General features: G+C 53.9%; 2 protein-coding genes across 8 annotated transcripts in view; one reads left to right on the top strand and one right to left on the bottom strand.

Annotated features, from left to right (window-relative positions):
- Positions 1-2,476: 2,476 nt before the first annotated feature.
- POLR2H (RNA polymerase II, I and III subunit H) lies at positions 2,477-10,359 on the bottom strand. 5 transcript variants are annotated; one of them, XM_060172073.1, is made up of 7 exons: positions 10,011-10,340; positions 8,909-9,622; positions 6,445-6,579; positions 6,069-6,152; positions 5,891-5,984; positions 4,125-4,208; positions 2,477-2,819 (listed from the first exon to the last, which is right to left on the bottom strand). In XM_060172073.1, exons 2-7 carry the CDS (start codon positions 8,979-8,981, stop codon positions 2,702-2,704), a joined length of 588 nt encoding a protein of 195 aa, XP_060028056.1. In that variant the 5' UTR covers positions 8,982-9,622; positions 10,011-10,340; the 3' UTR covers positions 2,477-2,701. The 5 variants fall into 5 exon arrangements, with proteins under 5 accessions (XP_060028056.1, XP_060028058.1, XP_060028057.1 ...); XM_060172075.1 differs by lacking the exon at positions 6,445-6,579 and adding an exon at positions 7,869-7,983 and having other exon boundaries at positions 10,011-10,325; XM_060172074.1 differs by lacking the exon at positions 4,125-4,208 and having other exon boundaries at positions 10,011-10,359.
- Positions 10,360-10,416: 57 nt separating this feature from the next.
- CLCN2 (chloride voltage-gated channel 2) overlaps positions 10,417-25,245 on the top strand; it is a 20,032-nt gene continuing 5,203 nt past the window's right edge. The window contains exons 1-22 of one of the 3 annotated variants that reach the window (XM_060172071.1): positions 10,417-10,618; positions 12,475-12,631; positions 12,769-12,900; positions 13,092-13,220; positions 13,314-13,447; positions 13,531-13,608; positions 13,695-13,773; positions 13,853-13,978; positions 14,104-14,188; positions 14,288-14,389; positions 15,674-15,758; positions 17,719-17,874; positions 18,632-18,701; positions 18,883-18,993; positions 20,742-20,955; positions 21,168-21,301; positions 21,389-21,561; positions 21,654-21,768; positions 21,880-21,950; positions 22,137-22,193; positions 22,380-22,418; positions 22,572-22,676. In XM_060172071.1, the coding sequence (XP_060028054.1) occupies positions 10,550-10,618; positions 12,475-12,631; positions 12,769-12,900; positions 13,092-13,220; positions 13,314-13,447; positions 13,531-13,608; positions 13,695-13,773; positions 13,853-13,978; positions 14,104-14,188; positions 14,288-14,389; positions 15,674-15,758; positions 17,719-17,874; positions 18,632-18,701; positions 18,883-18,993; positions 20,742-20,955; positions 21,168-21,301; positions 21,389-21,561; positions 21,654-21,768; positions 21,880-21,950; positions 22,137-22,193; positions 22,380-22,418; positions 22,572-22,676 (2,421 nt within the window). In that variant the 5' untranslated portion in view covers positions 10,417-10,549. The remainder of the gene's footprint in view (positions 10,619-12,474; positions 12,632-12,768; positions 12,901-13,091; positions 13,221-13,313; positions 13,448-13,530; positions 13,609-13,694; positions 13,774-13,852; positions 13,979-14,103; positions 14,189-14,287; positions 14,390-15,673; positions 15,759-17,718; positions 17,875-18,631; positions 18,702-18,882; positions 18,994-20,741; positions 20,956-21,167; positions 21,302-21,388; positions 21,562-21,653; positions 21,769-21,879; positions 21,951-22,136; positions 22,194-22,379; positions 22,419-22,571; positions 22,677-25,245) is intronic. The other 2 variants (XM_060172070.1, XM_060172069.1) reach the window with 2 other exon arrangements.

The following is a 25,245-nucleotide window of genomic DNA, read 5'->3' as shown; positions in this document are numbered from 1 at the left end:
CTGCTCCTGGAGGCCAGTTTCCCATTCTGTAGCCCGGTGCCTGCACCATGAAGCCACTGCTCCTGGAGGCCAGTTTTCCCATTCTGTAGCCCGGTGCCTGCACCATGAATCCACTGCTCCTGGAGGCCAGTTTCCCATTCTGTAGCCCGGTGCCTGCACCATGAATCCACTGCTCCTGGAGGCCAGTTTCCCATTCTGTAGCCCGGTGCCTGCACCATGAATCCACTGCTCCTGGAGGCCAGTTTCCCATTCTGTAGTCCGGTGCCTGCACTATGAATCCACTGCTCCTGGAGGCCAGTTTCCCATTCTGTAGCCCGGTGCCTGCACCATGAAGCCACTGCTCCTGGAGGCCAGTTTCCCATTCTGTAGCCCGGTGCCTGCACCATGAAGCCACTGCTCCTGGAGGCCAGTATCCCATTCTGTAGTCTGGTGCCTGCACCATGAAGCCACTGCTCCTGGAGGCCAGTTTCCCATTCTGTAGCCCGGTGCCTACACCATGAATCCACTGCTCCTGGAGGCCAGTTTCCCATTCTGTAGCCCGGTGCCTACACCATGAATCCACTGCTCCTGGAGGCCAGTTTCCCATTCTGTAGCCCGGTGCCTGCACCATGAATCCACTGCTCCTGGAGGCCAGTTTCCCATTCTGTAGCCCGGTGCCTGCACCATGAATCCACTGCTCCTGGAGGCCAGTTTCCCATTCTGTAGCCCGGTGCCTGCACCATGAATCCACTGCTCCTGGAGGCCAGTTTCCCATTCTGTAGCCCGGTGCCTACACCATGAATCCACTGCTCCTGGAGGCCAGTTTCCCATTCTGTAGCCTTTGTTGTGGCTGTTATTGTTGCTGTTGTTGGTAGGACAGAGAGCAATCGAGGAGGGAAAGACAGAGGAGAGAAAGACAGACACCTGCTGTCTGCTTCACACTTGTGGTGGGTAGCTGCAGGTGGGGAGCTGCAGGTGGGGAGCTGCGGGCTCGAATTGGGATCCTTCCTCCAGTCCTTAAACTTTGTGCCATGAGAGCTTAACCCACTGTGCTACTGCCCAGCCCCCACCCCAGTACTATTTCTAACACCTCGTGTAAGACCTGAAAATGATGAAGGAAAAACCCACAGGGATCCCAGCAGGAGCCCCTAGCTCCCATGGCAAAGACAGGAGACTGAGAGACATCTACTCAATACATACTCCCCATCTTTTCAACTCCAAAGGGAAAACCAGAGTCCTGTATACTCTCTCAATTCCTCAGAGATGTGAGCACCAGTCAGGAGCCGGCTCCTCTGCAGGAGGCCTTCTAAGCATCACCACTTCCTCAACTTTGTCCTGCTTCCTTTAAGGGAGTGACTGCAGGCAGGCAGCTGCATTGTCCCAGGCACTGCCACTGGGCTGCCAACCTCATTGGTATTGCCACCCTGTCCACTTCACTGTAAGAGCTACCACCATTTACCCTCCCTCTGGGTCATGGCGGAAGCAGAGCAGAGGGCTAGAGCCTCCACTTGCTCTCCTAACTCCTGAACTGCTCTTCCCAGTCCTGTCCCCACACTCACACCTGAAGACTTCTACCCAGTAAAAGTGACGAACATTTCCAAGCTATGCAAGTGACTCGTTCAAGTCAACGTGATCTGATTTACTAAGGAGCTGAAAATGTTGGAAAGGCATGCAGCAGGCTCCTTGCCAATTCAAAATCCCATGCCAGATGGGTGGTATCTTCCGGGCCTGGGGTATCTGCAGAAGCCAAAAAGATGTTACCCTCCCAGGCAGAAAATCACACCAAACAGCAATCAGAAGCTCTCTGCTAGGAGCCTGTGCTGATCCTGAGCCCAGATAGCAAAGGGCCAGGATAGATCTGACAGGACCATGTGGTCAGCTGGCAGCGGGTCAGAAAGAAGGTATCAGGCTGGGGAGATAGCAAAATGGTCCTGCAAAAGACTTGCATGCTTGAGGCTCTTAGTTTCCAGGTTCAATACTCAGCACCACCATTAGTCAGAGCTGAACAGTGCTCTGGTCTATCTCTGTCCTTTTCTCTGTATTTCTCTCATTAAAATAAATAAGGGGGCCCGGTGGTGGTGCACCCGGTTGAACACACACATTCCCATGTGCAAAGACCCAGGTTCAAGCCCCCACTCCCCACCTGTAGTAGGGAAACTTCATGAGTGGTAAAGCAGGGGTGTAGGTGTCTTTTTTTCCCTCTCCCTAGCTCCCCCTTCCCTCTGTCTCTATATAAAAAAAAATAAATAAAAAAAAATAAATGAAACACTGACAAGTTTCAGAAACATATCACAGGTGGGTGCTATGTAAAAAAAAAAGGGGGGGGCATAGACAGTGGTGCACCCGGTTAAAGGCAACTACTATGCATAAGAACCTGAGTTCGAGCCCACCTGCCGGGGTCTTTCTCTCTCCCTATTTCCCCCCTCCCCTCTCAATTTCTCTGTCCTATCAAAAAAAAAAAAGTGTTAAAATTAATGAAATTTAAAAAAAAAAAAAGGAATCATCTAAAAAAGTTTAATTTTTTAAAAAAGATCATGTACACAAAACAACTCCTGGTTCATGTCAAGCTTTCTCAAGAGTCTTCCACAGATCGAGTCCAGGGTCCAAGACAGCCCCCGCAGCACCGTGTCAACCTCTCCCCGGCAGGTGAGTCGCAGCCACTGCTGCTCAGGGCTTGACACCACGTCTGCAAGCAAAGGAGCCAGGGTGGCTCGCAGGTCGTTCAGAAGGCCAGTTTCTTCATGAGCAGATAAACCCTGGAGTCCACCTCGAAGCCATGAAGGTTGTTGGCGTCACCCTGTAGCCGCATGAGCAGGCCCCCATAGGACACGTAGGCAGAGCTGGAATAGAAGGCCCATCCATGAGCCCTTCCCCGGGACCAGCACCTTGGTGTCCCAGCATCCCAGCCCAAGGGAGATGAGCCCCCTACTAGTGCCCCAGTCACTGGGGACCCAAGGCCAGAGGAAGACGGAGGCACAGGCATCTTTACACCAACAGAGGGGGAGAACGCTGCCAGCCCAGAACCCAGGGGAGTGGTCCAGTGAGCTGAAGTGTCCATTCATTAGAATGATAAAATGTAGAGAAAGAACTTTTAAAAGACGTGAAGAAAGTGTTTCATGCATCATTAGGCAAAAAAAGAGCAGAAGAAAACACTGTAGTAACACAATCTTGAGAAAAGAAGCATACAGAGACTTGGAGTAGGACAGCGGTGAAAGTTCTGGACTCACAAGCATGAGGTCCTGAGTTCAATACCTGACACCACATGTGCCAGAGTGCTACTCTGAGCTCTCTCATGAAATAATAAAAAATATTAAAATGGTGTGGTTCGGGAGGTGACACAGTGGATAAAGCACTAGACTCTCAAGCATGAGGTCCTGAGTTCAAGCCCTGGAAGAACATGTACCAGAATTATGTCTGGTTCTTTCTCTCTCTCCTCCTATCTTTCTCATCAATCAATAAATAAAATCTTTTTAAAAAAAGCTATAAAAATATTAAAATAAAATTTTAAAAAGGCCAAAAGCACACAAGCAAATTTCTAGAAACTAAAAAAAAAAAAATTTATATATGTTTCTTTCTGGGTATGGAATTATTGGTGACTTTTCCCCCTTATTCATTATTTTCCCACTTTTCAAATTTCTTACAAAAGGCACATATTGCTTTTAAGATTTTTTAATATTTATTTATTTATTTATTCCCTTTTGTTGCCCTTGTTGTTTTATTGTTGTTGTTATTGACAGCATTGTTGTTGGATAGAAAGAGAGAAATGGAGAGAGGAGGGGAAGACAGAGAGGGGGAGGAAAGACAGACACCTGCAGACCTGCTTCACTGCCTGTGGAGCAACTCCCCTGCAGGTGGGGAGCCAGGGGCTCGAACTGGGATCTTTATGCCGGTCCTTGCGCTTTGTGCCACCTGCGCTTAACCCACTGCACTACTGCCCGACTCCCTGCTTTTAAGATTTTAAAGAAAAGGGAAAAAATAGTTGAGCAAAGAAACCAAAGAACCAGGGACTGGCCTGCAGAGCACTGAAACACACACACAGAAGGACCCAACACCAGTAGTGGAATCTGAGCCTGGTTCAGATTCTCAGGACAGGAGTGGGGGCGGGGCGGGCAAAGCAAGCATTCTCACAGAACCATGAAACTTACAGACGCGTCGCTGCTTCAGTGGAAGTTTCGTCTCCCTCAATCCTGTACACTTTCCCATACATCACATACTCAAATTGGTCAGCTCTGTGGAACAATAGTAGAATAATTATTTTTATTTATTTTGGCCTGGCTCAAACTTCACTGTTCTAGGCTGACTTTCTCTCTCATTAAAACAAACAAATAAGAGGTTGTCAGTGTAGAGACAGCTCAGCGGCTAGTGAACGCCTTGTCATGTGGACAGCACTACATGAGATTCTACAGCACCGGAGGAGGCCCCAGCACTATGGTCTCTCCCCTTCCCTGCCTCTCTCTCTGAATGGAAAAGCAGTTTACAGCAGTGAAACCACACATGCATGAGGCCCCCAAAGGGTTTATAAAACAAACACAAAAAAACAAGCACTTAAGAGACTTTCAAGTAAATACATAAGGCCCTCCACGCTGATAACTAATTGCACATAACAGGCACTTGCACACATGATGTGACGTTCCTCAGGCCTCCTATGAGCTAAATATAAGCGCATGCCTTTATTGATGAGGAAACTTAAGCTGAAAGAGGTTAAGGTTACTGAACAAGCAAATGCTTGAGCCGAGATCTGAACTCTCTGAACGCAGTGGGCCGCACAGCCTCTCCACAACACCTAGCTCTCTTCCAGACACAGGCACACAAGCCTAGGTCACTCAGTGGTCAAATCTTCAGCCACCAAGAGAAGACCAACATGCAAGGGCTGTTCTTCATAAATTTCCGGGTGTTTTCCTGTTGTCACAGGGCGCCCACAGCTCCAGGTCAACTTTTTCACACAGGGAGACAGAGACAGAAGACACAGCACTGAAGCTTCCACCAACACAGTGGGAGACAGACCTGAGCCTGGCTGAGCACATAGCAAAGCAAGTGCACTATCCCAGTGAGCTATTTGGCTGGTCTGGATGTTGAGTTTTTGTTTGTTTGTTTTAACATTTATTTTCCCTTTTGTTGCCCTTGTTGTTTTATTATTGTAGTTATTATCATTGTCGCTATTGATGTCGTAGTTGTTGGATAGGACAGAGAGAAATGGAGAGAGGAGGGGAAGACAGAGAGGGGGGAGAGAAAGACAGACACCTGCAGACCTGCTTCACCGCCTATGAAGAGACTCCCCTGCAGGTGGGGAGATCGGGGCTCAAACCAGGATCCTTATGCCGGTCCTTGCACTTTGTGCCACCTGCGCTTAACCCGCTGTGCTACCACCCGACTCCCTTTTTTATTTTATTTTATTTATTTTATTTATTTATTCCCTTTTGTTGCCCTTGTTGTTTTTTTATTGTTGTAGTTATTACTGTTGTTGTCGTTGTTGGATAGGACAGAGAGAAATGGAGAGAGGAGGGGAAGACAGAGAGGAGGAGAGAAAGACAGACACCTGCAGACCTGCTTCACCGCCTGTGAAGCGACTCCCCTGCAGGTGGGGAGCCGGGGTTCGAACCGGGATCCTTATGCCGGTCCTTGTGCTTTGCGCCACCTGCGCTTAACCCGCTGCGCTACAGCCCGACTCCCTCCCTATTTGTTTTTTAACCAAAGCCCTGCTGTGGCTTGTGGTGGTGGTGGTGAAGGATTAAACCTGGAACCTCGGAGCTTAACCCCTGGTCAGGATGTTTGAAGTAAGTGTAGCAATTGATTTCTGGCTACTCAGATTCCGCTGACAGGCCATTTGTCCCATGAATTAAGTCAGTGCCTTCCTCAGCTAGCTCTCACTTAGTTCTCAGGCACAGTTCAGGTACTCTTTCCCATCCCTCACCTAGAAGGCCTGTCATCTGTGGGGTTGTATTCACCATCATCCAGGGTACCATCTTCATACAAGGTGCTGGCTATGATCAACCGGAACTTGTCACCTGAAAATAATAGCAATGCCTGAGGGGGGAAGTACAGCTGGAAAAGCCAGAGGCCTCCTGTTCCTGTTTGTGGCCAATACTTACCTAAGTCTACAGGGTAGATCTGAATGTTCACATCTAATATGAGGTCCATCTTGAAAGATTCACTCTCACAGTGCAGTCGCGACACTGGCAAGAAGTAGACAAAGGGTGGAGGACGATATTGCCATGCCCAGGGCAGACCCTGCAGACCCCTCTGCATGCTCTGGACTCTCTTCTGTCCTCATAAAAGGAAGGCCGTACATGTTACAGTGCTCAAGGAGCCTGGTCCCCACCCACAAGGGGAAAAGCTTTGCAAGTGAAGTAGTGTTGCAGGTGTCTCTCTGCCTCTCTCCCTAGCACCCCTTTCCTTCTCATTTCTATCCAATAAATAAAGACAATAATAATAAACAGAATGCCAAGGGCCAGAAAAATAGCTCACCTAGATAACACACCTGCAACCCAGGTGTAAGCCTGGTGCTCCCCATACTAGAGGAAGCTTTGGTGCTGTGGTACCTCTCTCGTTTCTCTGCCTTATCCTTCCTGTCTGGAAAAGTCAACCCAGAGAGGTGAAGCCCTGGAGATGGGGAAGCAGGCTCAGGGTGGGGAAGGAAACAGCTTGAGTGGCAGAGCACTAGACTTCCACACCTGAGAGTCCTGGTTTGATTCCCAGACATACAAGAAAAGGAAAAACTATGGCAAGAGGATAGAAAAGAATCAAAGGTCTTCATCCTACTAGGGAAAGAGAGAGGCAGACTGGGAGTATGGACCGACCAGTCAACGCCCATGTTCAGCGAGGAAGCAATTACAGAAGCCAGACCTTCTACCTTCTGCAACCCTCAATGACCCTGGGTCCATGCTCCCAGAGGGATAGAGAATGGGAAAGCTATCGGGGGAGGGGGTGGGATATGGAGATTGGGCGGTGGGAATTGTGTGGAGTTGTACCCCTCCTACCCTATGGTTTTGTTAATTAATCCTTTCTTAAATAAATAAAAAAAAAAAAAAAGATAAAATAAACCTAGATAAACAAAAAAAAAAAAAAAAAAAAAAGAATCAAAGGTCTTCTGCCAGCAACCCAGCTGGAAGACTGTCTGGGGAATTCTGTCAAATATCCAGTTCTAGATTTTTCTATGTGATTAAGAAACAACATGGGGGGGTGGCACATGGGGCTGAGCACAAGTTACAATGCACAAGGACCCAGGTTTGAGCCTCCCGGTCTCCACCTGCAGGGGGGAACTTCACAGTGGTGAAGCAGGGCTACAGGTCTCTCTCTCTCGTTTTTTTTATAAAAGCTTTTTATAAAAATATTTATTATTTATTTATTCTCTTTTGTTGCCCTTGTTGTTTTTTGTTGTACTTATGATTGATGTCGTCACTGTTGGATAGGACAGAGAGAAACGGAGAGAGGAGGGGAAGACAGAGAGGGGGAGAGAAAGATAGACACCTGCAGACCTGTGAAGTGATTCCCCTACAGGTAGGGAGCCAAGGACTCAAACTGGGATCCTTATGCTGGTCCTTGTGCTTTGCGCCACCTGTGCTTAAGCCGCTGTGCCTGACTCCCTCTCTCTCTCCTTCTATCTCCCTCGCCTCTTGGTATCTCGCTGTTTGTATCCAATAAATAATTTTAAAAATCTAAAAAAAAAAAAAAAAAAAAAAAGTGGTCCGGGAGATGGCGCAGTGGTTAAGGAACTAGACTCTCAAGCATGTGGTCCTGAGTTCAATCCCCAGGAACACATGTACCAGAGTGATGTCTGGCTCTTTCTCTCTCTCCTCCTATCTTTCTCATTAACAAAATAAATAAAATCTTAAAAAAAAAAAAGGGGGGGGGAAGCTAGAGACAGGCAGTGTGTGGAGCACAAAACTCACCATGCATGTGGACCAGAGTTCAAGTCCCTGGTCCCACTTACAAAGGGGAAGCTTCACAAGTGATGAAGCAATGCAGCAAGTGCCTCTCTTCCTCTCTTCCCTTCCTTCTCAATCTCTACAAAACAAACTGGGCCTGATGAGACAGCTCACGGGACAGGGCACATGCCTTTGCCATGTTCATGGCCCAGGTTCGAACCCTCAGGAGGTGCTATGGCCCAGATTCAAACTCCAGCGCTGTGGTATCTCTCTAGATCTGAATGAAAAGGCAGCCAGTGAAGAGCTGGCAGACAGAAAAAAGAAGACAAACAACCTGATTTGGGAAAGTCTCTCATTCACAACTGGAGCTTCACTGGAAGAACATCTCAGGATGAAGGGAGAAGCAGTCACTGGCCAGTGACAATAAAGAGACGTGTTTTGAGCAGTCTCCGCTTGTTTAAATGACTTGTTTACTTACTCTGATTGAGTAGGAGAGAAAGAGTGTCACAAAGCCATAGAACTTAGATGTCTAAACTCAGAACACCTCATGCCAGCGAGTTCTTGCTCTAACTAACCACTGAGCCACCTCTAGGCAGCAGAGAGCAATTAACTCTTGACCGGGAAAGAATCCTGCAAAGAGATATCGTCGGGGTGGGGGGGGGGGGTAGTGGGTCTTCCCATGGGGCGGAGGGTGCTTAGACTCTCAGAACAAATATGGCTTAGACAGCGCCTGGCCCACGAAGCCTCCAGGAAAGACTGTCAGCTGCAGGTGCCTGCCATCGAGATAGGTCGCCTGGACAGTGCGCTGCTTTGCCAAGTGCACGACGCAGGTTCGAGCCCCGGGCCCTGCGGCCTTGAAGGGAGCGTCGGCGCTGTGGTCTATCTCATATAATACTCTCTCTGCGGCTGTACCTCCCCGCCGTTACTTAAGAACATAGTAAATGAATGAGGGGGGGACAAGGAAGAGACCAGGAGCTGTTAGCCGGAGCACAGGCCCGCGGCCTCGGTATTCCGGGTCCAGATGCCCCGAGCCCCGTCCCCCACCGCCTCCACTCCCATCTTACCTCGGTCAAACTTCTTGCCTTCCGGATCAATGTCCTTGACATCGAAAATGTCCTCGAACAAGATCCCCGCCATGGTGAAGCAGCGCCGAGAGTAGCTAGAGAGCGGTGCGCGCAGCCACAACTGCAGGGGACGCGCAGACCCTCGCGTGGAGACCAGGCGGGCGCGAAGACAGTGGGTCTTAGGCGCAACAGCGCAGGGGGCGGAGCGCGCATGCGCCCGGCAGGAGTTCAGGTTGCCACTTCCGCCGCTCCAGCGCTAGGGGCTCCTCGACTTCCGCCCCGAGCGAACACTGGGAGACGCTGCAGTGCTGAGGGTGGGGCTCCGGGCGAATAGCTCCGCCCCAGGGCGGGGACAGAAGAAGCTCCACCCCCGACCCTGGTGGCGCGATTTCTCACTGTACCCGGGCGCTGCAGAACCGGTCGCCGAGTGCGGTCCTCACGCCCGCTGTGCTGTGCCTGTCCTGCCAGGACCTTGACCCTTGGCCCGACGGGGCCGGGCCCTGGTCCTACCTTGCCAGACTGCGTGCCCGCCGAGGGCACAGTCCGCGCCGAGTGCGGGCGGAGCGGAACCCCGCCCCAAGTACTGCCGGGCAGGGTGTAGCGCCCAGCCCCTTCAGCTGGCACCCAGATGCCCCGGGCGGCGTGGGCCGGCATGGCCCTGCTGGATGTCACCCGAGCCGGCTCCGTCCAGTTTGGGAATTTGCCATGATGTCACTATGGGGAGGAGGAAAGCCTGCATTGACCCTCTCCCTGGGGTGGCACTCTCCCCACCCCTGCCCCCTGCCCCGGGCTCTGCTCTGCCGCGCACAGCCCTCCAGCCTTCCAGCCTGGCGCTGCCCAGCAAATGCCCCGAAGCCCGGCCCTGGCGCGTCCCCTGCCGCCTGTCCCTGCGCCCCGTCCTCCCTCGGATGCCAGCCCTGGGGCCTCCCGGTCCACTGTCCCCTCTGCGCGGCCCCCGCACCCCGATAAGCGCGTCCAGGTGGAGGGACGTCAGCGCCGACTCGGGTTTCTCCCAGGCCCCGCGGGGAGGGGGAAGCGACCTCTGTCCCTGCACGCACGCACAACCTCCGGGCACCCACAGCTCTCCTCCCGCCGGCCTCACCCCTTCCCGCACACACTATGCAGGCCCGGCTGCACCTCCCGGGAGCCGCGAGGAAGAAGAGCAGGACCGGGGTGGCGGGGAGAGGGACTCTCAGCTTCCTGCTCCCGAGCCCCCGCTTCTGAGCAGTGTCCCCTCCCGGGCCCACCCCCGACTTGGCCTCTGAACCTCCAGGCGAACCCAGAGCCCCGCCCTGTCCCGCCCCGCGCAGAGGCTCCGGGGTCGCTGCTTGCAGAGGCCCGGCCAGCGGCGCCCACTCTGCAGGCCCTCCGACCCCCGGAGCAGGAAGCCGCAGCCCCCGCCCCTTGCCGGTCCCCCACCCCGCCGGGCCGGCTCCCCAGCGCCCCCTGCCGCCTCCCCGCAGCCTCAGGGACCGCAGGCCCACCCGGGAGGAGCAGGGAGGGCAGCCCAGCAGACAGCCGACCGCGGGCGGAGCATCGCACAGGACCCCGCCCCGCCCCTCCCGCCCGCCGGCGGAGCCGAGGCTGCACTGCCCGCGGCACTCTGCACTCGGCCGCGGGCTGCGGGACTGGCGGGTGGCGATGGCGGCGGCGGGTGCGGCGGCGGAGGACGGGATGGAGCCCCGGGCGCTGCAGTATGAACAGACGCTGGTGAGTAAGACCGGCTCCGAGGGGGTCGGGGGCAACCCTGCCCTCCCAGCCTCCCGGGATGGGGAAACTGAGGCTGGGAACCCGAGGTCCGGGCGGCTGCTTGCAGGTCTCGCGGCGGAGGCTGGGGCCTGCCAGGGCGAGTACGTGGGCTGCTCGTCCCAGGTGTTGTTCCCTACCCCCCCTTTATTTTGGCTCCTCCCTCTCAGTACCTGGGCCTGAGTCCCAGGACCTTCCCACCCTCCCCAGCCCGCTCACACTCTTGAACTTTTTCTCTCTGTCTCCTGCGCCCCTCGGGCTTTGCAGGCCTGGGCACACTCCCCTGGAGGGCGACAGGACCCAGAGCAACCCCCGCGCCCATCCAGCACTGCCCGGCCCCCTCAGTCCATTCTCTGGGGGAGAGGTGACCACCACCCTGGAGGACAGCAGCTTTGGGGACAATGGGGCGGGCAGGAAAGGGTGTGGGAATTGGGACCTTTGGCCCTGCCCCCACCCACCGAGGAGTGTGCCTTGGCCTCATTAAAAGCAGGGGTCCCGGAGTTCTCAACTAACTCATGGCCACCGCTGTAAAGGAGTGCTGGAGGACTCTTTAACCCCCTCGAGTCACTGGAGTGAGGGATCCTAACTAGAGGGAGGGGAGCTGGCCCTGGGGTCCCCTCTCTCCACCAGCCTAGACAGGAATTGCCTGGCAGGAAGGGACCCTCTTCCAAAGAGGGGGCTGTGGCTGGATGGTGCCCAATTGGAAAAGGCTAGAAGGAGGTGGCAGGGAGAGGTGCAGAGGCAGCTGTGGAAGAGAGTGGGCACATGCTCATGAGCAGCGGGCACCTGGCCTTCCCTGAAAGCAGCTGCATCGCCAGCCCCTCTGCCAGGCCTCTATCTCTGCAGTGAGTTCTCAGGGTCAGGCTCCCTGGGCTCTATCTGGCCCTGCCTCTCCCCCTCTTCCTTTTCCTTTGTCTCTCTCCTCACTCACCTCCCCCTCTTACACGGTGTCTGCCTCAGGATCCTCCACTCTCCTCCTCCTCCCTCACTCACCTCCTTCTTTCGTTTCCCCAGCCTCTTCCTCTCTCCTCTCACTGGTCCCCTCTCCTCCCTTTCCTCACTCTCTAGTACTCTGTCTGTCTCTGTCTTTCCCTCCCCCCACCACCCCAGCCCCAACAGGAGCCCTTTGTGTCCCGAAGCTCTGCGGGGTGGCAGCCCTGCGGGGTGGCAGACGGAATCTGCTCCTCCCCACCCCCCACCCTCCATCCACACCCCGCTTTGCAGGTCTGGCCCTGGCCCTGGGACTCTCCATCCCATCACCCCAGCATCCCCAGTCACAGCCCAGCCAGCTTCCGCTGCTGTCCCCCAACCCACCGCTGTCTCAGGGCAGCTTCAGCCAGGCCACCCATGCCCTGCACCCCCCCCCACCCGACTTACCACTCCTAATGGGTTGGCCAGCAGGTAGGGGGTAGGGTGGAGAACAGAGACAAGGGGATTAGGGTGGGGGTGCCTCTGAGTCGGGCACAGGCCAGAGGCCCAGAGGGAACGTGATAAGGATTGGGGCCCCACCTGCTCCTGGGCCCTACTAGGCTCCCCTCAGCTCTGTGGGGCCCTCCTCTTCATCACCCAGATGCCCTTGACCATCCCTTTTTACCCCTCCCACTGGCAGACGCCTCCCTCCTGGGAGCCTCCCACTCCCCTCCCAGCAGAGGGCTGATTATTCCACCACCCCCAGAGCTGTGGCCCTGCACCTTGGCCTTCTCCACAGTCTGCAGTGTGCATTGTCCCCACACCCCAAGCCCAAGTGGGCATGGTGGCTTCGAGGTGCAGGGTGTGGGAGACCACTTGTGCTCACGTCCCCACCCCCATCCCACCCGCAGATGTATGGTCGCTATACTCAGGACCTCGGGGCCTTTGCCAAGGAGGAAGCTGCTCGAATCCGCCTGGGGGGACCTGAGACCTGGAGGGATTTGCCTCCCCCGAGGGCCCCCCCAGAGCTCCTGGAATACGGACAGAGCCGCTGTGCCCCCTGCCGCAGTGAGAAGGGGTCTGGGCAGGCCTCAGCCGAGGGGCACAAAGGCCCCTGGGCTGCCCTTGGGGGCTACTACAGGGGTTTGGGGGGTGTCGGGCACATAGCACTGCAGTGCCAGCCCTCTGCTCTCCACCTGCTCCAGTCTGCTCGGTGCGTTGCCACAAGTTCCTGGTGTCCAGGGTGGGCGAGGACTGGATCTTCCTGGTGCTACTGGGGCTGCTCATGGCACTGGTCAGCTGGGCCATGGACTACGCCATTGCCGCCTGTCTGCAGGGTGAGCGAGGATGCCCCCTCCAGCCAGATGCCCAGGGTGCCCCAGCCCGTGTCCTGGTGCGGCTTCTGACACTCCCTCCAGTCAGCCCTCTCCCTGGGAGCCCCTGCCTGTGTCCCGGGGCACCCCCTGACGCCCCTCTAGCCAACCCTCTCCCTGGGTGCTCGGGCGGGCTGTCACGCGCGTCCCCGCAGCTCAGCAGTGGATGACGCGGGGCCTGCACGCCAACCTGCTGCTGCAGTACTTGGCCTGGGTTACCTACCCTGTGGTGCTCATCACCTTCTCCGCCGGCTTCACGCAGATCCTGGCTCCGCAGGCTGTCGGTAGGGTGTATGGGAGAGGGGAACTCCACGGGGGAGGGGACAGGCCCAGGCACGCATCCCGTGACCCCGCCGTGACCCCACTGCATCCCCCAGGCTCGGGCATCCCGGAGATGAAGACCATCCTGCGGGGCGTGGTGCTGAAGGAGTACCTTACCCTAAAGACCTTTGTGGCCAAGGTCATCGGGCTGACCTGCGCTTTGGGCAGTGGGATGCCCCTGGGCAAGGAGGTAACCTCAGGCTGAGGAACAGCCCCCCCTTCCCAGCGGATGATGCCCCCCCAACTCACCATGCACACCCCCACCCCCCTCAGGGCCCTTTCGTGCATATTGCTAGCATGTGTGCTGCCCTGCTCAGCAAATTCCTGTCCCTCTTCGGGGGCATCTATGAGGTAAGGGGGTCCTAGGGCAAGGGAGGGGGTCAGTAGCTGGAGGAGGGCTCTGAGCCCACGATGCCCCCCTTTCTTCCTTCCTCCAGAGTGAGTCCCGGAACACCGAGATGCTGGCCGCGGCCTGCGCTGTAGGAGTGGGCTGCTGCTTCGCGGCACCCATCGGAGGTGGGCAGCGGGCAGGTGGGTGGGTCGGCGGCGGGCCCCCCCTCAAGCCCCCCAGGTCTCACTCCACACTTGCCAGCAGGAGTCCTGTTCAGCATCGAGGTCACGTCCACCTTCTTCGCTGTGCGCAATTACTGGCGGGGCTTCTTTGCTGCCACCTTCAGTGCCTTCATCTTCCGCGTCCTGGCAGTCTGGAACCGGGATGAAGGTGGGGGCCTGGGGCTAGGGAAACCCCTGCTCAGGTGGGGGAAGCCCCTGCTCAGTTGGGAGGGGGGCTAGGATTGGGGGAGCCCCTGCTCAGGTGAGGCCCTGGGTACTGCGCCTCTCGTCCAGAGACCATCACTGCTCTCTTCAAAACGCGCTTCCGGCTCGACTTCCCCTTCGACCTGCAGGAGCTGCCAGCCTTCGCAGTCATCGGGTGAGAAACCCACCCTGGGGAGCTGCCCCCCCCAATCAGCAGGCAGATGGTGGAGGAGTCACACACCACCCCCTTACCATGCGCTTCTTTCCTCTCCAGCATCGCAAGCGGTTTTGGGGGTGCCCTCTTTGTCTACCTGAACCGGAAGATAGTTCAGGTGATGCGGAAGCAGAAGACCATCAACCGTTTCCTCATGAGGAAGTGAGTCTCTGGGGCCACGGTGTGTGTGTGTGTTGGGGGGGGCTAGTAACAGGTGAGGTGGTCAGCTGCGGCCTGGTCAGAAGCAGAGAGCTCACTAGGTATTGGCTGCCTTTCCATGGGCCTGGCCCAGGTTCTAACCCGGAACAACCTGGGAGGTGCTGTGGCTGGTCAGTCTGTGTGTGTGTGTGTGTGTGTGTCTGTGTGTGTGTGTGTGTGTGTGTGTGTGTGTGTGTGTGTGTTTCACCTGAATGAAAAAGCATCCTGGAGTAGGAAATCATACCAGCTTGAGTTCCTGGCCCCATCAAAAAAAAAAAAAGTGTTTAAAAAGTCGGTAGTGGGTTGAGAACATCAGTCAGCTGTATCTTACATTTTGGCTTTCATACAAATTACTTTTTTTTTTAATCTTTATTGGATACAGACAGCCAGAAATCGAGAGGGAAAGGGGGATAGAGAGGAAGAGAGACAGAAAGACATCTGCAGCATTGCTTCACCGCTCATGAAGTTTTCCCCTGCAGGTGGGGACCGGGGACTCGAACCTGGGTCCTTGTGCATTGTAACATGTGCGTTCAACCAGGTGCACCACCACCCGGACCCCTACTATTTTTTTAAGATTTATTTTATTTATTTATTTATTTTTTTACCAGAGCAGTGCTCAGCTCTGGCTTATGGTGGTATAGGGGAGTGAACCTACGACTTCGGAGCCTCAGGCATGAGAGTCTCTACATAACCATTATGCTATCTCCCCCACCCAAGATTTATTTCATTTGTATGATAGGACAGAGAGAAACTGAGAGAGAAGGAGGAGATAGGGAGAAAAAGAGAGACACATACAGCCCTGCTTCACTGCTCATGAAGCTTCTTGCCTACAGGTATAGACTGAGTACTTAAACTTGGATCTTTGTGAATGATAACATGTGCACTCAACCGAATGTGCCACCACCCAGCCCCTGTACCAGCCCCTGTAAATTACGATTTTACATTTCCAGTGGAGCAGAAGGCATTTTGGACCCAGGGCTGAGGACTGGGGGTGGGGAGGCCTGTGACTTGGGTGGGGACTGAAGTCCTTCAGGGAAGGAGCCGCCCACTGAATGGCTCCCTGTGGCACCTTCATCAGCTTTGCCAGTGACCCCAGCTCCCCCCAACACTGACCTTCAGACAAGCAGACAAAGGCGAGACTTCACACCCTCGCAGTGTGCCCTTCAGCCAGGGGAGGGAGGAGCCACAGCTTAGGGAGCAGGAGCTAGGGGGCGTCTGACCTATAAATCCTCCCCACCCCACCCCCAGGCGCCTGCTCTTCCCGGCTCTGGTGACCCTGCTCATCTCCACCCTGACCTTCCCCCCTGGCTTCGGACAGTTCATGGCTGGACAGGTAACCCGGGCTTCCCGTTGGGACACGTCCCTTTAACAATCCACAGCACCAGGGCCAAGAGATGGCTGACCCAGTAGAGCGCGCACTTGCCTGTGTGTGCGGGAACCCTGACCTGAAGCCCCAGTACCACGGGGGGCACCACTCACAGCATCAAAGGAAGCTCCTCTCGCTCCCTCTCTCCCCACCCCCATCCTTTTTTGTCTCTATCTAAAATGAAAAGCGAGGGCCGAAGAAATAGTTCCTGTGGATAGTGTACTGCTTTGCCACCTGTGGGACCCAGGTTCAAGTCTGGCCTCCATCACATTGAAGAAAGTTTCAGCACTGTGGTGTCTCTGTCTCTGTCTGTGTCTCTCTGCTTCTCCATTAAGAAGTTAGTGGGGCCAGGTGGTGGCCCACCTGATTGAATGCACATGTTACAATGCGCAAGGATCCAGGTACGAGCCCCCAGTCCCCACCTGCAGAGGGAAAGCTTTGCAAGTGGTGAAGCAGTGTTGCCTATGTCTCTCTGTCTCTTCCTCTCTATCACCCCCTTCCCTCTCAATTTCTGGCTGTTTCTATCCAGTAAATGAAATAAAGATAATAAAAATGTATTCATAAAGTAATAATAATAATTAATAAGTTAGTGGTCCAGGAGGTGACACAACAGATAAAGCATTAGACTCTCAAGCATGAGGTCCTGAGTTCAGTCCCTGGTAGCACATGTACCAGAGTGATACTCTCTCTCCCCTCTTCTCTTATCTCTCATTAATAAATAAAAATCTTTTTAAAAATAAAAGTTAATAAATTCACTTAGAGGGGATAAAAATGGGGCCAGGCGGTAGGTAGCACAGTGGGTTAAGCACACATGATGCAAAGTGCAAGGACCTGTGCAAGAATCCCAGTTCGAGCCCCTGGCTCCCCACCTGCAGGGGGGTAACAAGGGCAACAAAAGGGAAAAATGGCCTCAAAGAGCCCTGGATTCGTAGTGCAGGCACAGAGCCCCAGCAATGACCCTGGAGGCAAAAAAAATAAATAAAAATAAAAGAGGGTAACAACAAGGACAACAAAAGGGAAAATAAATATAAATAAATAATAAATAAATAAAAGGGGATAAAATATTCCATCTAGAGCAGTGAAATAGTGTGTGTGTGTGTGTGTGTGTGTGTGTTCCCAGCAGGCAAAAAAAAAAAAAGGTAAGGTCAGGGGGCAGGCAGTGGCTCACCTGGTTGAGTGCACCCATTACCATCCATAAGGATCTAAGTTCAAGCTCTAGGACCCCACCTGCCCCCCCTCCCCCCCACTTACAGTGCTACTCTCAATTTCTTTCTGTCCTATCAAAATAAAAAGTAAAATATGGGGGGGCCAGGCAGTGGCACATTTGGTTAAGCACTTACATTACAGTGTGCAAGGACCCAGGTTCAAGCCCCTGGTCCCCACCTGCAGGGTAAAGCTTCATGAGTGGGGAAGCAGGGCTGCAGGTGTCTCTGTGCTTTGTGCCATGTGCGCTTAACCTGCTGTGCTACTGCCAGCCACCACCCCACCCCCCGCAGGTGTCTCTGTCTTTCCTTCTCTATCTCCCCCACCCTTCTCAATTTCTATCTATCCTATGACTAATAAATAAAAGTGTTTTTTAAAAGTATAAATAAAATGGCAACAAAAAGGAAATAAATAAATATTTAAAATTAAAAATAAATAAATAAAAATGAAATATAGGCTTGGGAGATAGCATAATGGTTCTGCAAAAGACTTTCATGCCTGAGGCTCCAAGCTTCCAGCTTCAGTTCCCAGTACCACCAGAAGCCAGAGCTGACCAGAGCTCTGGTGTTTCTCTCTGTATCTCTCACCAAAATAAAATAAGACATTTTTTAATATAAAAATAAATGCCTTAAAAAAAAGTAAGGTCAACAGCCCCAACACTACAGTGAACCCCTCCCCTGCATCCTGTCTGTTCCCCAGTCTCAGGTACCCTGTCTCCCTCTAGCTTTCCCAGAAAGAGACTCTGGTCACCCTCTTTGACAACCGGACTTGGGTCCGCCAAGGCCTAGTGGAGGACCTAGAGCCACCTGGAACCTCCCAGGCCTGGAGCCCGCCACGTGCCAACGTCTTCCTTACCCTGGTCATCTTCATCCTCATGAAGGTGGGCTCCGCACATAAGCACAGCTGTCATCTACCTGGGTACACAGGGTCCAGGCACCCTTAGCACTTCCCTCAGAAGTTCATGCAGCCTCAGAACAAAGCTGTGAGAAAGGTGTTATCAGGATCCCTGCTGTGAAGATGGGAAGCTGGGGGCCAGTGAAATAGCTCACCTAGTAGGTGCCTGCCGTGCCAAGTACACAACCAAGGTTCAAGCCCCATCATACCAGGGAAGAATGACAGCACTGGGGCAGCTCTGGTACTGTGTGTCACCTCACCCCACCCCACCCTATCTCAGCTGAGATAAATATATAAATAAGCCAAAAGTGCTGAAGCCCAGGCACTGACAAAGGAAGGAGAGAGAGCAAGATGGTAGCCAGCAAAACAGCTCGCTTGGGTAGTACTCTGCCACCTACACCATCCTGGTTTGAGCCCCCTGCCCTCAAGGCACTGGAGGAAGCTTTTGTATTGTGGTCTTTCCTGCTCTGTCTCACTCAGCCTAGAGTGTTCGTGAAGCCCAGTGAGACTAGAGAGAGAAAGACAAGGAAGGAAAAGAGGAAAGGAAGGAAGGAAGGAAGGAAGGAAAAAGACGTGGGTGGACAGGAAGTTCAGACACAAAGAACTTAGATAATTGGCCCAGGCATCTAGGTGGAAGGCGGAGTGCAGATGTCAGCCAGTCCATTCGAGCTCTCCCAGGAGGGAGGCCTGGGGTCTGGGGAACCACAGCTCCTATGTTTGGCTGAGCCCCATCTCACCTGCAGTTCTGGATGTCTGCACTGGCCACCACCATCCCAGTGCCCTGTGGGGCCTTCATGCCAGTTTTTGTCATCGGTGAGTCCTCAGCTGTGCGCGGTGACCCTGATCCTCTCTCTGCCCACCCCCACCCCCACCCATGGGCATCCCTTGCATTGAGTGACCCGCTGGCCCCTTCCCTACCTTCTGCCCCTCTCTCTTCCCAGTGCCCCCACCCTCCCCCTCCACTGCCTGTCTCTCTTCCCCTCCCTCCCCGAAGGAGCGGCATTTGGGCGGCTGGTTGGCGAAAGCATGGCCGCCTGGTTCCCAGATGGGATTCACACCGACAGCAGCACCTATCGGATTGTGCCTGGGGGCTATGCAGTGGTGGGTGAGTCTGTCCAGAGAAACCTCTGGCCTCTGCCACAAGGTTTGAGACTCTGGTGCCCCCTGCTGGCTGAAACCGGGCTTCCCTCCATGCCAGAGCCCAAACCCCAGAACTCTGCTGGCCAGCCCTAGAGCCCCTCAAACGACTGTCCCAATGTAGAATTGGCAGTGGTGCCTCCATTAGAGTGCACACAGGTTACCATGCACAAGGACCCAGGTTCAAGCCCCTGGCCCCTCCCTGCCTTCATCTAGGGGAAGCTTCACAAGTGGTGGAACAGTGCTCCCCTCTCTCTCTATTTCTCTCTTTTTTTTAAAAAAAGATTCTTTAAAACATGTTTAATTATCTTTATTTATCTATTGGATAAAGACAGCCAGACATCAAGAGGGGAGAGGGTGATAGAGAGAGACAGAAAGACACCTGCAGCACTGCTTCACCACTCACAAAGCTTCCCCCCTGCAGGTGGGGACCAGGAATTCGAACCAGGGTCTTTGTACACTGTAACATGTGCACGCAACTAAATATGCCACCACCTAGTCTTGCTCACATTACAGTGCACAAGGATCCAGGTTCAAGTCCCAGGTCTGCACCAGCAGGGGGAAAGGTTCACAAGTGGTGAAGCAGGGCTGCAGGTGTCTCCATTTCTCTCTGTCCTATCCAACAACAACGGCATCAATAATAACAACAGTAATAACTACAACAACAGTAAAAAATACAAGGGCAACAAAAGGGGATAAACAGATAAATATTAAAAAATGTAATAAAAGAGATATCATTTATTTACTAGTGAGAAAGGAGGATAGAGAGAAAGAACCAGACAGCACTCTGGTACATTTGCTTCCAGGGACTGAACTACGGACCTCATACTTAAGAATATAATGCATTATTCTCTGCATCACCTCCCGGACCACTCTATTTTTTCTTTTCTTTTTAAAATAATTTATTTATTCAAGAGAGAAAGAGAAAACCAGACATCACTCTGGTACATGTGCTGCCAGGGATTGAACTCGGGACCTCATGGTTGAGAGTCCAGTGCATTATCTACTGCACCACCCCCTGGACCACTATTTTTTCTCTTTATTTATCAATAAAAATAAAAAAATAAAAAGGAAAGGAAGGGAGGAAAGAACTTCCAGAAGAAGTGGCTTCATCATGCAGATACCAAGCCCCAGCAACAACCCTAGTGGCAAAACAAATAAGTGAACTGGCCTAGGTGGTGCAGCCATTAGAGCTCACATTACCATGCACAAGGACCCAAGTTCAAGCCCTTTGGTACCTATCTGCAAGAGGTAGAGTAGTGTAGCAGGTATCTCTCTCCAAATCAGAAAGAAAAAGAAAATAAGGGCTGGGAAAATAGCATAGTGGTTAATGCAAACAGCTTTCAGGCCTGAGGTCCCAGGTTCAGTCCCCAGCACCACCGTAAGCCAGAGTTGAGCAGTCTCTCTCATTACAATAAAACAAACAATATTACTGAAGAAAAGGAAACAAAAGAAATGGCCACTGAGTAGTGGAGCTACTGAGCCCCGGCAGTAATCGTGGTGGCAGTAAACAAGTTAATAAATGCACGCTTGTGGGCAGGAGTAGATAGCATAATGCCTATGCAAGCATACTCTATACTTGAGGCTCCCACGTTGCAGGTTCAATCCCCCACACCACTGTAAATCAGAGCTGAGCAGTGATGCAGAAAAAAGAAAAAAAAAAAAGCTGTCCTGGGTAGGAAAGGCTCCTGAAGAGACTGGGGGTGCCGTCCGCAGGGGCTGCGGCACTGGCTGGGGCAGTGACACACACGGTGTCCACCGCCGTGATTGTGTTCGAGCTGACGGGCCAGATCGCCCACATCCTGCCGGTCATGATCGCTGTCATCCTGGCCAACGCCGTGGCCCAGAGCCTGCAGCCCTCGCTCTACGACAGCATCATTCGCATCAAGAAGCTGCCCTACCTGCCCGAGCTGGGCTGGGGCCGCCACCAGTAAGGGGGGCGCAGGCGGGCCGAGGGATGGGGGGAGGCACCCCAGGGCGCCCTGCACCCACCCCACTCCCCACCCCAGCAAGCACCGGCCTGAGAGATGGGAACTGGCCACCCCGTGCCTTCATTCCCGAGCTGGGGCTGCTCCTTGGCCCCCCGAGTCGTCATCCCCACGGGGATGCACCCACCATGGACCCAGGCCGCTCTGCCCCCAGGCAGTACCGGGTGCGAGTGGAGGACATCATGGTGAGGGACGTGCCCTACGTGGCACTCAGCTGCACCTTCCGGGACCTGCGGCTCACGCTGCATAGGACCAGGGGCCGCGTGCTGGCCCTCGTGGAGTCTTCAGGTGTGACACCCTCTCCCTGCTTCCCGGCTCTGGGTGCGAGCGTAGGCCTCCCGCCCTGTTGCTGAACCCCCTCTGCCCCCGCCCCAGAGTCCATGATCCTCCTGGGCTCCATTGAGCGCGCACAGGTGGGTGCCCTGCTGGCCGCCCAGCTGAGCCCAGCGCGCAGGCGCCAACACCTGCAGGAGCGCCGAGCTGCCCAGCCCTCCCCGCCTTCCGACCAGGAGGGGCCCCCCAGCCCCGAGACTGCCGTACGCTTCCAGGTGAGGGTGCGCCTCCTGCCGGCCAGTTGTAGGGGAATCACAGGGAAGGGTCCAGGCCGAGCCCTCACCTGCCCCCTTTTCTGCCCAAGCAGGTGAACACGGAGGACTCAGGCTTCCCAGCACCCCGGGGAGACACCCACAAACCCTTGAAGCCTGCCCTCAAGAGGGGGCCCAGCACCACAACAAATCTTGGAGAGAGTCCCACAGGTGAGCCCCAACCCCCCTGGTTGTCTGGCTTAGGGCACCCCCAGGCTAGGCCCAGGCAGCCTCCCCCCCCCCCCCCCCCCGTGACATTGGTCCCTGTGTTTGGGGACACAGGGAATGTGGAACAAGCAGGCATCGCCCTCCGGAACCTCTTCTGCGGCAGCCCCACTCCCGAGGCGTCAGAGGTGAGTGGTCAGGTGTGTCCTGCCGGCTCTATCTCTCTGTACCTGTCCATTAGCCCCACAGTGCCCCGCCAGGCCTCCCGATCTTCTCTCTGTCTGCAGTGCCCTTCCTCCCAGCTCGCTGCCCCCCTCACCCCCCTCCTCCCCCTAACACCCACTCCTCTTCTCTCTGGTTTGGCTCTAACCAAGTCGAAGTCGGAAGCCTGTGAAAAGCGCAAGCTGAAGCGGGTGCGAATCTCCCTGGCGGTGAGTATCCCCTTTCCTCCCTTCCTTTCTTCCTTCCTTCCTTTCTTTGTTCCTTCCTTCACTTCAGGAGCCAGGCAGGGAGGGTGGGGGCAAGGCGCACGCCAGTCCCCTTCCCCCCAAGCTGGGGGAGACACCCTCCTGCCCTCAGCTCCCAGCTGCCAGCCTCGCTCGCTCCCTCTCTCCTAGAGTGACTCGGACCTGGAAGGCGAGATGACCCCTGAGGAGGTAGGTGTGACTGGACTCTGGACCCTGCTTCCTCCTGGGTGTGTTCCATCATCTTTGGGGCTACAGAAGCCACAGGAGGGACAGGGAAGGCTGGGTGACCCCTGGCACCTTTTCCTTCCCTACCCCCAATCTCTGCTTCCCCCCCCCCCCCAGATCCTGGAGTGGGAGGAGCAGCAACTCGATGAGCCTGTCAACTTCAGTGACTGCAAAATTGACCCCGCGCCCTTCCAGCTAGTGGAGCGGACCTCTTTGCACAAGGTGGGGAGCCCAGTCCCCCAAGAGCCTGGATGTGGGCCACAAGGTGGGGGGTGGGGGGAAGCGGGTGGCACCACAGAGAACAGGCTTTGTGCTGAGATGCTTTCCAGACACTGCTGTGCACGGCAGGGGCCGGGAGCTAGGGCCCCTGAGCCTCTCCTGCTCCAGGCACAGCGAGGCATCATTTTTCCTCTGCTCAGCCTTGCCTCTGGGGAACGATGGGCCAAAGCACAACAAAGACAGGGCTGGAACTGGGCAGAAGCCAGAAGGCCAGGCCAGGGTCAGAGCTAGGCTGGAGGCTGCCAGCTGCCGGCTGATACACCCACACTGAAGAACAACGTGGGTGAGAAACAGGAAGGATAAGAAAGGCTCACAAACAAGCCAGCTGGAGGGGAGGGTGGGGACACTGCAGAGAAGAGATAAACACAGATGAGAAGCGCCCAGTGGGGGTCTTGGAATGTGTGACCCCAGAAAGTTCTGGACACTGGTAGGGATGCAGACAGCCTGCAGAAATGAAGTGGGAACCTTCCCTGTAGGCTGGCCAACTTTGGCGGGGAGATGAGCCCTGTGGAGCTGGGGGAGGCCTCACTGGAGGGCACAGCACAGCCAGCACTGGTGGGCGCCTTCTGCATTTAAGTTTTGGCAGGGAGTCCAGGCACACCTGGTAGACTGCAGGGCAGAAAGCAAGAGCCCTTCTGGCCGTTTCTGACAGACTTAGTACACAAACCTCTAAGGCAGGGTAAGACTCTGAGGTCTACAGCTAGCTTAGCTGAATCTCTCTAGCTCCTGCAAGGGAACTGCAGTGCACTCATAGGGGAAAAGGCAGCGGGAATAGGCCTGGAAAGTGCACAAGACCTGAGCTCAAGCCTGACCCCCCACCTCACTGGAGGAAACTGTGCTGTGGTGTCTTCCTCCCTCTCCCTCTGTCTGTCTCTGCCTGGAAAAGGTTAGCCTAGACCAGGGAGACCCAATGACTTAAAAATTGACCTGTCAGAAAAGTCATGTTGTATTTTTTTTTAATCTATGCAAAAATGTGTCATGACTTTTCCAGCAACCCAATAAATAAAAATAAAAGGCAGCGTGGTAGACCTGACATTGGGCTTTTATTGAAAGCCTTTCTGAAACCTCTAAAGCTTTTCCACATGGATCATGTCACTCAGCCCCAAACATCCACGATGGTAAGAATACTGGTATTTCTAGTGCCTGCTGTGCGCCTGGCACCGGTTATATATTAATTGGGTTGTCGGTAAAGCAGTGATGTATTTTTCTTTTCTTTCTTTTTCCTTCGTTCTTTCTTCTCTTTCTTTCATTTGCCTCCAGTGCTATACCTGAGGCTCAATGCCTGCACTACAAATCTATTGCTCCTGGCAGCCATGTTTCTCCTGTTGTTGTTGTTGCTGTTAGATAAGATAGAAATTGAGAGAGGAAGGGTAGACAGGGAGAGAAAGATAGACACCTGCAGACCTGCTTCACTGCTTGTGAAGTGACTCACCCCCCAGGTGAGGAGCTGGGGGCTCGAACCGGGGTCCTTATGCTGGTCCTTGCACTTCGCACTATGTGTACTTAACCCGGTGCACTACCACTGCCCCCCCCCAGTGATGTATTTTTCTATGCCAAAATGCATCATGACTTTATGACTTTTCTAAAAATCATATGTATATGTGTGTGTGTGATGTATTTGTTTTTAAGCCAGAGCACTGCTCAGTTCTGGCTTATGGGATTGAACTTGAGACCTCAGAGCCTAAGGCATATAAATTCTGTAGAACCATTACCATTAATGCTCTCTCCCCCACCCACTGGGCTAATTTCTTTTTTCTTTTCTTATTTATTTATTTATTCCCTTTTGTTGCCCTTATTAGGTTGTTTTTTTTTTTTTTTACTGTTGTAATTATTGTTGTTATTGATGTCATTGTTGGATAGGACAGAGAAATGGAGGGGGGGAGAGAAAGACACTTGCACTTAACCCACTGTGCTACCACCCAACTCCCTGAGTTTTTTTTAGTATTTTCTTTATTTTTTTTTAGAGAGAGATGCAGAGAGAGAGGCACACACAAAGAGAAACACCAGAGCACTGCTCAGCTCTGGCTTATGGTGGTGCAGGGGATTGAACATGGGACTTTGGACCCTCAGGCTTGAGAGTCTGTTTGCATAACCATTATGCTATCTCCTTCGCCTCCTGGGCTAATTTCTTAACATACTTCATGCTCCTCACAGCCACATGGTTAAACAGACTGTGAGTCTTCTGCTGTACCTAGATGAGGACTGTGTGATTCAGATAGATGAGATGAGTTGCCTCGATTCACACAGCTAGTAGGCAGCAGAACTAGGCCTGGAATCCAAGAAGGTCCAAACCTCTGTGGGTTTGACCTTTTCCACCTATAGGGAAACTGAGGAGGGGAGGGAACCTGGCAGTGGTGCACCTTGTTAAGTGCACGTTACTATGCACGAGGACCCAGGTTCAAAACCCCACTCCCCACCTACAGGGGGGAAGCTTCATGAATGGTGTGTCTCTCTGTCGCTCTCCCTGTCTTCCCCTATACTCTACTATCAAATAAGAAGAAAAAAAAAAAAA

Source organism: Erinaceus europaeus, chromosome 14 (genome assembly GCF_950295315.1).
Source record: "Erinaceus europaeus chromosome 14, mEriEur2.1, whole genome shotgun sequence".
NCBI lineage: Eukaryota > Metazoa > Chordata > Mammalia > Eulipotyphla > Erinaceidae > Erinaceus > Erinaceus europaeus.
Note: the sequence above shows the minus strand (reverse complement) of the source record. Positions and strands in the feature narration are given on the sequence as shown.

What these genes read in the sequence shown, in the direction of transcription:
- POLR2H (XM_060172073.1), bottom strand. Translation starts at nt 8,981, where the DNA reads ATGGCGGGGATCTTGTTCGAGGACATTTTCGATGTCAAGGACATTGAT. An exon ending in AGGCAAGAAGTTTGACCGAG is followed by an intron (nt 6,580 to 8,908) that starts GTAAGATGGGAG and finishes CCCCATCTCCAG; the next exon opens with GGCTTCACCTCTCTGGGTTG. An exon ending in ACTGAAGCAGCGACGCGTCT is followed by an intron (nt 2,820 to 4,124) that starts GTAAGTTTCATG and finishes CTTCTATTCCAG; the next exon opens with CTCTGCCTACGTGTCCTATG.